This window comes from Patella vulgata, chromosome 5 (genome assembly GCF_932274485.2).
Source record: "Patella vulgata chromosome 5, xgPatVulg1.2, whole genome shotgun sequence".
NCBI lineage: Eukaryota > Metazoa > Mollusca > Gastropoda > Patellidae > Patella > Patella vulgata.
The window spans coordinates 66378292-66389808 of record NC_065883.2 but is presented as its reverse complement, the minus strand read 5'-3'; the positions used below and the strand labels follow the sequence as shown (position 1 = coordinate 66389808).

The 11517-nt window shown below is 38.5% G+C and overlaps 1 protein-coding gene across 2 annotated transcripts; it reads right to left on the bottom strand.

The window, feature by feature from the left end:
* Positions 1–649: 649 nt before the first annotated feature.
* Positions 650–10451, bottom strand: LOC126820445 (glycerophosphocholine cholinephosphodiesterase ENPP6). 2 transcript variants are annotated; one of them, XM_050548437.2, is made up of 8 exons: positions 8266–10451; positions 7643–7938; positions 6843–6991; positions 5413–5578; positions 4679–4977; positions 3489–3629; positions 2234–2339; positions 650–1610 (listed from the first exon to the last, which is right to left on the bottom strand). In XM_050548437.2, exons 2-8 carry the CDS (start codon positions 7887–7889, stop codon positions 1411–1413), a joined length of 1308 nt encoding a protein of 435 aa, XP_050404394.2. In that variant the 5' UTR covers positions 7890–7938; positions 8266–10451; the 3' UTR covers positions 650–1410. The 2 variants fall into 2 exon arrangements, with proteins under 2 accessions (XP_050404394.2, XP_050404395.2); XM_050548438.2 differs by having other exon boundaries at positions 8353–10451.
* Between the last annotated feature and the right edge of the window lie 1066 nt (positions 10452–11517).

The window sequence follows — 11517 nt, the reverse complement described above, 5'->3', positions numbered from 1 at the left end:
GAAAAACATTGAAACGAATATGTGTTTATCCGAATGAACAGGATTGCACGTAACCGAACCTTACAGCACTTTTGTCTAGAATTTACAATTATTTCTCAATTTTGTCAATGTTTGAATACTGCATAAAGATTTAAAGAAGTCGCATCCAAAATATTCACACTATTGGATTATTTTTTTCCCAAAATTGACTTTGTTTTAGCAGAGAATGTACCAGATAGGAAATACAATTGATGGTCTGCGTCCAATCTCATGACAAGGACAGCTGTCTAGTCCTTCGGATGAGACGAAAACCCGAGGTCCCGTGTAAACATTGGAATGCACGTAAAAGATCCCTTGGCAGTTGGAATTCGATATAAGAGTAGGCGATAGTGTCGCTGCCCGGGCAAAATTTCCCTCATAGCACACTGTATGGCGTATGCCCGTCTTCATTAGCCCAGTAGGAGCAGAACAGTAGGACGTTAATACGTTAAATATTGTTATTTTGCCAATGTTCTATTTAGGCCGACGTTATTACGTTTGTCAATATTTTACATAGAAATGATAATTACAATGGGTTAGTCTCAGAATTAATGCTGTGTGTTGATGCGACATTAAAATCACATATCAGCTCATATTGGTACATTTATGTTTAAAAACAACAAACTATGCGTTGAACACACATTACATGTATTAGATGTAAACAAAAACACATGATTTTATAATTCTAGAAATTGACACAAATGGGTCGCAACGCATATATCCATGTAATATGAATGTATATAAACTGATTTACATTCAATCGTTTCCGTTTTTACTCCAAATTCAAATTAGTTATGTTCGACGAAATACGCGAAGAGTCTCAATCGAATGGCAATCTCGCGTCTCTTTATTCCAGTCTACTCCAGTAATTTTTATTGCGCATGCTCCCCAGTAAGAATATGGGTCACCGTTTGACATAACTTGTGGAATATGTCTAGCCTCGTTCTTCGAGTCCCTTGTTACAAATGGTACTGAAACGCATTCGGGTACACGATTCGTGTACCAATGGTAAAATGTTTATTTTGTATTGAATATTGGATATCCGAAGCCCATCTTTTCCCGGTAAGATCACAACATCAATGTTGATTTAAATTGACAAATAATTCGAGTTTTCAATGTCGAAGACTGTGGATGATATTGAGTTAGAGACTTAGCTACTTTAATGTATTAGAAAAAAACACAGGATTGTGTTAAAGTAGCTAAGTCTCTAACTTAATATCATTTGTGTCAATTTCTAGGTCCCAAATATTAGCTGTTTAGCTCCTTTAATGTGCGAAAAAAGAACACAAATTTGTGTATATTAGTTTTCACACAAGATTTTTTTTTTTCATTGTCCCATTCCATTAAAAATTACATCTTTATAACAAGAAAAGTACAATATACCAGGAAGGTTTAGTAAATAGAAAGAGTGGCTAATCCTAGTAATATTGTAGTAAGTGAAATTGTACGTGTATTTCCACTAGATAAAAAGAAATGTTCCACGTTGAGCCACGTGCCGTTATTAGGTAGAACTTCAATATCTAGTATTTTACACATCATCTGATATAAGTCGATATTTCTGATTGATTCACTCTCATAATTCTCCAAGAAATCTGAAATATAACCAAACTGTAAATTTCCATGTATGGAGCTAGTCAAAGAAATGTTGCTAGTTATAATTCATCCATAATGTTGTTCGGATAAACAATGCTGACTACCTTCCCATTAAATCACGGAGCACAAAATACATAAAAGAATACCCAACAAGTAATTGTGTCCTTTAAAATTACTGTCGTTGTCCTTAGTGTTTAACGTCCGCTTCCACTGAAGGTGATATCGCAGACAAGTCGTATTTTTCATTATCTTAGCGCACGCACAGGGGTCTTTCTTGTGGGAGGAAAATGGGGTGCCCGGAGAAAATCCACGAGGTTGAGAAGGTACCCCTAATCTCCAGGCCACATACTCTCATACCTGCGATCGAAACTACAGCCACAAGCCAGGGGTGACCGGCCAGCTAGAGGTCCGTTACTTTAATATTAGTTACTGAGGTACTTATTTTTGTTTATAGCCAAGGCTACGTCACTGCCCCAGTTGTTTCCTCAAAATTCATTGCATGGGTATCGTTTTTACTTTTTACACCCTATACGCGTCACAAGTTTATGGCGTCAAAACTGACCGGAGTTGTCTAACCAAGACAAAATCTTTGAAAATTTCAATATGGAGATTATGTACTTACTTGGTCCCATTGCCAGAAACATTCCATGCATATCTTTGAGTTCTGGGTCAAATCCATGCTCGCCCTTCATAATTCCAGTATCATATTTATAAAACCCAAACCCAGGCTACAACAAAGAAGAGACCACATTTTACCAATGAGAAGTCGAGGGAATGTAACGGATATTGACGATGATAGCACCTGGATAGATGTCACATATTGGCACAACACAATTTAGTACCGTTTAAATTAATATTTACCGTATCAATCCATCAACAAACCTCTAATTATTAAAAGATACCAGGGGCGGATATAGGAATTTTGAAAAGGGGGGGGGGCGCCGAAAAATGAGGGCACTGACCGCGGCGACGCGGCACGCATCTGTAGCCATTCCAAGAGCTATTTGGCTGATATTTTCGTCTTAGTAAACGTTCGGAAATCGTTGAAAAAGAGCCTTAAAATCGAGCAAAAAAGCCAGTTGAACACGCGACTCAAAAATTGTCAAGGCGAGCGAGGCATTATGATGGGAAAAAAGACGAATCTATTCCCTAGCCACTTCACTATTTAAGCCTTGTAATATGTACTGTCCACACATGAAACAATGCTACATCAAGTTGCACTAATGCGCGTCGGTGATGGGCATGAGTGTATAGTAGTATACGCCGCCGATTCCACAAGATGCTATCATTGATGTCTGTCTAGAGTCACTCTATAGGATTAGGGCACCGTCAGCTAAACAACAAGAATTCGTTTGAAAGTGGAAGCATTAATTAGACCAGACTGGTGTGTTTGAGTCGATGATTTGGGTCATTTGGGGTCCCTGCAACGGGTTGGGAACGGACATATTTGGGTCTGAGAAAAGGCACTTTCAGCAGTAAAAAAGGGCACTGTCAAAAATTAGGGGGGGGGGGATTGGATCCGCCTCTGGATACGGCTATTATTGGAAGTGAAATTGGGGTTAACGTCCTTCACACTGTTCTGCACAGATTGAGACAATGAAGACGGATATACGCCATACAGTATGGTATCAGTGAATACTCACAGCATCAGTATACCAATCAAGATAATTATGTTGCTACCAATGACTGTGCTGCATGACAGTTATTAGTATAATGTCAATGGGTGGGTTTCAATTAATAATTACTGTATCAATATACCAAACGAGATCAGCTACGAGTAATAACGGTGCTATACGACTATTATCTAGATCTACTTCTAACAGTGACTAGCATATGGTTATCCCATTTGAATGGGACAGGTTTCAATTAATACTTACCGTATCAATATACCAACCAAGATCAGCTACTAATAATAACGGTGCGATGCGACTGTTGTTGGTATAATACCATCGCGAGGGTATATCTCCCTTTAGATAAACCGTCATATGTCGATCATAATTCTTTAGTAATTTGTAGATCTAAAATCAAAACAATAATATTAGTAAAGTATGGATGCATTACTAAAGTAATACGACAAAATATGGTGATATAAGTATGGGTAAAAATCTAAATTATCGTCGGATAAAACAGACACAATCTGATATACATATATATATATATATATATATATATATATATATATATATATATATATATAATTGTTAGTTACGTAAAATCCACAAATAGAAAGTGGTTTTAGGTATTCTAGAAACTGACACACCACACCCTTGTTTAGCAGATACTTCACTAAACTTTCTTTGACAATATTAAGCATGGTGTACATGTCGCTTATAATAATATATTACTTTACTGAAATGTGGCTGGCTAGCCGATATTAAGCAATACTTAAGGGGCCCATACACGTTCAATAATTCCTTCAATATTACTGACTCAATATTATTGACTCAGTATATTGTCTCAATATATTGACTCAATAATATTGAACGTGTGTGGGCTATATTGATGTAAAATATTGTCAATAACCATCATTGCGTCAATATATTGACGGATCAAAACATTTTGATTTTTATTGATGGTTCATCAATATATTGACGGCGGTAAATTTATTGAATGACAATATTGATCGTGTGTGGAGAATCTGTCAATAATTGCGTCAATAGTTTCATTCCATCGTCAACCTTGGAAGAGTAAACATGGCATCCATTTTGAAAAATGACCACAAAATGGGGAAATTATTGATGGAAATATTGAATCGTGTGTGGGCAATTCCTATCAATATCATTGAATCAATATATTGAGTCAATGTATTGGGTCAATAATATTGACGGAATTATTGAACGTGTATGGGCCCCTTTACAACACGGCCACAACACATATTAAATCTGACATAACCAAGATCCATTTTTACTATTATTATGTCTATTTAACAAAACAGATGATACATGTAATAGTGTTGGAACATTGTGTAAAATAAACTAAGAACTAGTAAATCCAAATAGTTGGATTTGTTTAATAATCTTTAAACATTTATATTGTTACATATCGTTCATTCTGTTCAATTACTCACCTCCATTCTTGACTCTTCTTTCGGCCATATTGAAATTCTGGAACCGTAGCCATTGATGACTGCATCTATTTTATCCATGGGCAGTAGTGAGGTGATATTTATCACTCGGGTGAGAGAAACGTCCGTCATTCCATGGTCAGAAAATATCATTATATTTATATCATTCTCTACACCTAAATCCGTCATTTTTGTTAATAATCGATCAAACTCGGCATCCACGTTTTTCAGCCAATCGTAAACCTCTGTTGAATCCGGACCGTATCGATGTCCCATGTCATCAACGCCTTCGTGGTATATTCCTGCAAGCAAACGCCCAAATAAATGTAAATAAAATATGGTACTAAACATAAAGTAGAACAAACATTCTTGACAACCCTGGCTTAGACTTCAGTTATTTATCTATAAACCACGAATATCAATCGCAATTTTCCCATTAACTTAGTATAAAGGTGTCAGTTGAGAAAGCAACCCACCCCGATCCCTTCCATTATAATTGTCACTACTAATTGATAAAAATAAATGTTTAAACATTGTTTATTCCAAAATGAAACGCCAGCTGACGGACGAACAATGGTGGTGACTGTTGTGTGTTACGTTAGAGGCATATTCCTGAAGCAATGGCCCGAGAAATCCCTCTCTGGCATTAGTTCTAATCAACCGAAACACTGCGAGGAGTATGCGTTAGAGGTGTTGCTGTAATCTGTGCTTTATGTTATTACGTTAGGGTCACTAACCCACTAGATCAGCTGTTCCATTCATTAGAGAATCCAGACCCTGATCAATATCTCGTCTAAAATACTTTAATTTTTTGACTGGTGAATATGGTCTAAAATAATCTGGTCTCGTGCCATGTATCTCTACATCACCTCCGACCCAATTATACATATAAGAACTCTTTCCCTGTAAGACAGCAAAATATTCGAATATAAGTACTCATCCCCAAAAAGCCCCACTAACAAAGAACTGTTGATACTTCCTTCAAATTATTCACAATATGATAGAGAGAGAGAGAAATGGGGTTTAACGTCCACTCGACATAAACTAGGTCATTTCGGGACTAACATATGGTTTAATTTTATTTACATAATTGGCTTGCGCGTAGGGGTCTTTAGCAGTGGGAAGAAACCGGAGGACCCGGAGAAAACCCACGAGGTTGGACAGGCGACCCTACTCCTTGCCACGTACAACCGGGGATTCGAAACCACGCCAGTCGACTTAATGACAGATTGTATGATACAGCTAACCATTCAGCCATCCAACACCCTTCACAATATGACGTTATGCAAAAGTTGTGAGGTGGTGGTGGTGGAGGAGGGTGGGGGCTGTTCTCTTCTCAAATAAATGAAATGGGGTTTAACGTCCTACTGTTCTGCTCCTAACCCGGGCGATAATGAAGACGGGCATACGCCATACAGTTTGCTATGACGGAAATTTTGCCCGGGCAGCGGCGCTACGGCCTACTGTTATATCGAATTCAAACTGCCAAGGGATCTTTTACGTGCACGTCAATGTGTACACGGGGCCTCGGTTTTTCGTCCCATCCGAATGACTAGACAGCTGTCCTTGTCAGGCAACTGTATATGATTATCTACCGGTCCTGAAAATCTAAAACTCCATGCATGGTCTATATATTTATATATTTTATTTAGGATCAGGGCGTATACGCCTATGGAACTGAAACTAAGTTTCCAAAATGCTTTACATTGAAATATGTCAGCAACATGCCTCTGAAATCATATAAACTTTCCTTCTCGGATACCGCTCATGATTTAAAAACACGTGACCCTTTGCTTTTTTCAAACACAAACACATCGTTATTAATTCCCGTATATTCAAGCTCTTTAATATTTTTGCGCACAATGCTTACTATGGTTGTCAGTTGGCGGTGGCTCAGTGAGGTCTCGGGTTCGCTCCCGGTGTTGACCGAGAAAGGTCTTCGGGCTTTTTCCTGCGCGGTTTCAGCTTGTCAGTGGTGCAGAACGAAAGGTCTGGCAAGGACGGTTTCGAAAAAAAGAGGTCCCGTGCGCGCGAAGGAACCGTCGACAGTTGGAATTCGAAATAAGAGTAGACTGTAGCGTCGCTGACTGGACAAAATATCCCTCGTAGCATTTCATTTCATTTTCCCGATGGCGCCAATTACGTCGATCCAACGAATTATGTTTACCTCTTTTGTTGCAGTTATCCAGACAGGCTCGCCTTCTTCAAACCATAAACTTTTATCTTCTTCTTTACCAGATTTCGGTGGATAATACTTTCCCGTATTAACATCGTACATATCATTGTCAACAAAACCATGATTCTCACAGTGTAAACCTGAAACATTAAAATAAACCAAACAAGATGGTAAAACATGACAAGAGAATTGTTCTGGTAACATATCTCCGATAAAATAGTATATAATTATATTCCGTAGCAGGGGCGGATCCAGGAATGTTTACAGGAGGGGGTTGGCCAGTTTCCTGAGACAATGTATCTCCCCCCTCCCCCTCTCCCGCATGGTCTCTATCGTCATTTTGGCGTATATACATACGCATTGAGCTTTTTAAACAGAGAAATTCAAAACCTCGTTTGACGTCAATTTTTATTATGAATTAATACAATGACATTGTGATTCAATTTCATGGATGCAAAGCATTAATTGTGATATCACATAATGTCTGTATCATTATCTCGTGCTTTGGGTGCCCATCCTGTCCAACATCTGACGATAAAGGATAAAGCACAGGGCCGAGAAACTTTCCTCATAAAAAGTGTTGATTTACAAATAAAATTATGTAGCTGAGCAGGTGGGGGGGGGGACTAATAAAGACGAACACGCGTCATACAGTGTGCTCTTAGAGAACTTTTGCCTATTGACAATACGGAGGAACCTTCTCTACCAACACCAGGATCCAACGCGGACAACCATGTTAGTGAATCAGCAGACTCCGTTTCTAGAAGGCGTAAACGTATAGCTACACTTACCTGTCATGAGAGAATAATGATTAGGGTAAGACACAGAGGGAAACTCAGGTACAAGAGACTCCACCTTGACACCCCTCTCCTTAATTCGTTTAAATCCCGGTAAATTTGCTGAGTCCCTGTCCAGATAATCCCATCTGACCCCGTCCAGCAGGAACACCATTAGCTTATGACCACCTGCACCACTAATTGTCAATAGACTTGCAGCAACAAGGATTGTCAAATGTTGCAGATATATCAGTATAACCATGATGGAAACTTCTTCTTAAAACCCAACACATGTACACCAATTCAGCTAACTACAACACGAAACATAAATGTCACATTAACTACGATAATACTCAAACATTGAAAACGACTCAATTTTATCTTACAATCCAAGATTTGAACACCAATTCACCTAAACACAGCAAAAAACATTTACTACGATAAGGTCGTAATTTTATCTTAGATCGGATTTAAGGATTGCCCGTTTAAAGATTAGGTGAAACCGCAGTAAAGATAAAATTCACTTCAGGTCTAGGGCTGTGGTTGCATTCTCTATACCGATATCGACGTTAAGTCCTGGCACACTAGAACTGGTACTGATATAAGGTCACTCATGAATTGGCATTTAAGGTCATTACCAGTTGTTTTTACTACAGCCAGTACAGGGTGCAAGTAATCACATATCATGTCAAATAATTTCCGTGGAATATCCTTTTATTACGCACATGGTTACAGTTCCACACTTCACAGCTTTCAGGCAAACTAATTCGACTAAGTGATAACCCAGACAGGTTTTTCCATCTGCGAAGCTGACCGCAAAGTTTACGGTCAAAGAAGTGTGCCAACGAATTAATATCTTAATGTTCCACATCCGCTCTAATAGTCCATTGTCAACAAATTAACCAGACTCGAACACCCAGTCGAGTATTACGCGTCCGGAATTTCAAAGCAGTTTATATATATGGATTACATTACAAGTCAAACATATACATATTGTATGCATGTATGGAAAAGTTTGTCGGGTACATTTCCCCATACAGCTATGACTGTATGACAGAGACTACAAATTACCATGTGATTCATCAATGGCGTATGTTTGATCACGTGATGTTTTACCGCCATCCTAACCCTCGCCATTACTGAGAGCGAATGCCTCGTACGTGGTATAAGAGAACAATTGTGTTGTTCCTTTATTTGTAGTGTAACATAAACACCATTAAAACAAATTAGACTTGGCAACTCCTAGAGACATTTAATCCTCATTAATAGAAAAAAAGACATTTCGTGACATTTATAAAATGAATCATTTAAGTAGTAAAATTAATTCTAGAAGACCAACCTTTTAAGAAATAAATAAAGCGTGAAAACATTTTCCCATTATTAAACGTCCAAGTGCGTTCAAGATATTCGTTTTCTTGAAACTACATCCCATGTATTATTTACTTGCGAATGAACCATCCCCTCTACGTATTCGTTGTTTTAAGAATATAAAAGTGCATTACTTATATAAGGGCTCAGTAAGTAAAACGTTGGCTAGCTAGCCCGGAGATCCTGTGCTCTATCCTAGAGTTGGGGGAAGATACTTCATCCAAATGTTTTCAAGGGACAAATGTCCTATTCATTTTGTTTTCATTTTTCAGTTACTCAATAAACGCTAATCCATTTGCGAAAATGCCAAATCCAAACATCCTAAATGGGAAATTAATCAATGACAAAGTAATATCATGAATCCGTATTAGATGTCCTTCTAATCAACGATATGATATCAATGAGAGAGAGAGAGAGAGAGAGAGAGAGAGAGTTTTAAGTTTTTGTTTGATGTTACTATTTGAATGGTTTTTTTAACTTGTTGAAAAGTTGATTGCACCATCTGGCGTTACAGAGGTCGATTTTTTTGTCACAATGAGTTAAGTTTCTTGCTCACATTAAAGTTTCAACCTTCGCACCGAAAAATGAAATTAAAATTTCCTCAGTCGGGATTCTTCGTTTTTTACGTACGTACAAATAACGATTGAATTTAATATTTTGTACGAGTGCGCAACCCTTAGTTGTTAAGAGAGAGAGAGAGAGAGAGGGGAAACTGGAAGACCGGAGAAAACACATGAGGTTGGATCTGTATAAGTAGTCCTACTAATCAACAACAAGAACTTACAAAGTATCAACCGGCCATATTTTTGTCAATGTTTCATGAAATAATTTAAATTTTGGATGTGGTTTGCTAGTCACTTTTTTGCAATACTTTGTGCTCTTTCAACAAAAGAACGTTCTTATCGGCGATTAGCAGGACACTGTATAAGAAGGTGATATGAAACGAAATGGGGTTTAACGTCCCACTGTTCTGCTCCGTCTGGGCTAATGAAGACGGCCATACGCCATACAGTGTGCTATGGGGAAAAGTTTGCGTGGACAGCGGCGCTACGTTCTACTTTTATATAGATATCCGCTGTCAAATGATCTTCAACGTGCCCGCCAATGTGTGCTCAAAACCTGGGGTTTTCGTCCCACACGAACAGCTTTACGTTGTCCTTTGCCAGGTTCCCTGTCTTACTCGTTGAGGCACCTTGGCTCCGTATAACAAGATAGATTATTAATCCAAATTTTAAGTTTTGAAGCAACCGGGTCAATTCTGAACCAACATGAGGTATATTTTATTTCAATAGTTGGCTTGCGATGAGAGTATTTTAATAATGAGATGGAATTGGGATATCCGAAGAAGACCCACATGGGTATACAGGCTACCATACTTACTGGGGCACATAAACTTGGAATGGAATACTGGATTCATAAATGACAAGTCTTATGATTTGCTGCGTCCGAGTTAGACACCCCACCCCACCCACACACCACTTCCCCCCAAACAGTGCGTGAGTGCTGGTGTGACGTCTCATTATTGTAGGGGAGGGGTCGCATGGTATTTATCTGTGTTCTGCTAACGTATTTAATAGAATTTAAAGCAAATAGTTATCAGGTATATCAGTGATAACGTTAATTACAGAACAATACAATTTATATATCAATTACTTATACATCACAATGTTCTCGAATTTAATTAATGATTCGTCTACCTCCAAATATGCCAATATAAGAAAGTTACACAAAGACCATCTTTATCTATTGCATTTACTAGATGAAAATTAGAGTCTGCACGAGGTAGCTCAGAGGGATCGATTATTGTCAGTTGTATGAGTGTACCATGAGATATATATTAAGCCCTGACTATAGTGAATTGTCATATGTTTTGTGCCGTGCTCATTAACGTGTATACAGGCCCGTAACTAAGGGGGGGGGGCACAGTTTGCCTCCCCCCCTCCCTTCCCCTGTCAAAAATTTGTCAACCATAAAAGCAATAGATATACATTGTCCTTAAATTTTACATCACGCCTGAGAACACTTTCCACCCCCCTCTTTGCTCTGAGCTATTTACGGCCCTGCGTGTGCAATGGGCCTCGATTCCAGTTTTGATCCTAGACTTTTACCTGACAAAACGTTAATACAGCTGCTTAATTTTGATTTGTTACCTTCGCTCACATAGTTCAGCCGAAACATGAACATCCCCGTTTGGTGTTGACTTTTAACAAGAATATCAACGCTCATGTCATTTACTATTATACTAACAGGGGCGTGTCGAGGAATTTGAACAGCGGGGCGTTCAAGGTGTAGACAACATCAAGTTTGGAGTGACGTCTAGGGGATTACCCCAAAATTTAATAAAATAAGAAGCTCTGAGACAATATTTTTGCTCATTTAGGTGCACATATGTATAAGGATGAGAGTGGAGTAAGGTGACAACAAGTGCCATGTTTTGCACTTTAGTATTCCGACATTATTTCAATGAATGTAGCAGATTAAAAACTATGCTCGAGTAGTGGAGAGTCTGGCCCCCTGCCCTC

Excerpts from the sequence above, each read along its gene's own strand:
- LOC126820445 (XM_050548437.2), bottom strand. The coding sequence starts at position 7,889 with ATGGTTATACTGATATATCTGCAACATTTGACAATCCTTGTTGCTGCA. Across the intron at positions 6,992-7,642 it reads TCATTATTCTCTCATGACAG|GTTTACACTGTGAGAATCAT; the intron begins GTAAGTGTAGCT and ends TTAATGTTTCAG. Across the intron at positions 1,611-2,233 it reads GTTTCTGGCAATGGGACCAA|ATTTCTTGGAGAATTATGAG; the intron begins GTAAGTACATAA and ends GTTATATTTCAG.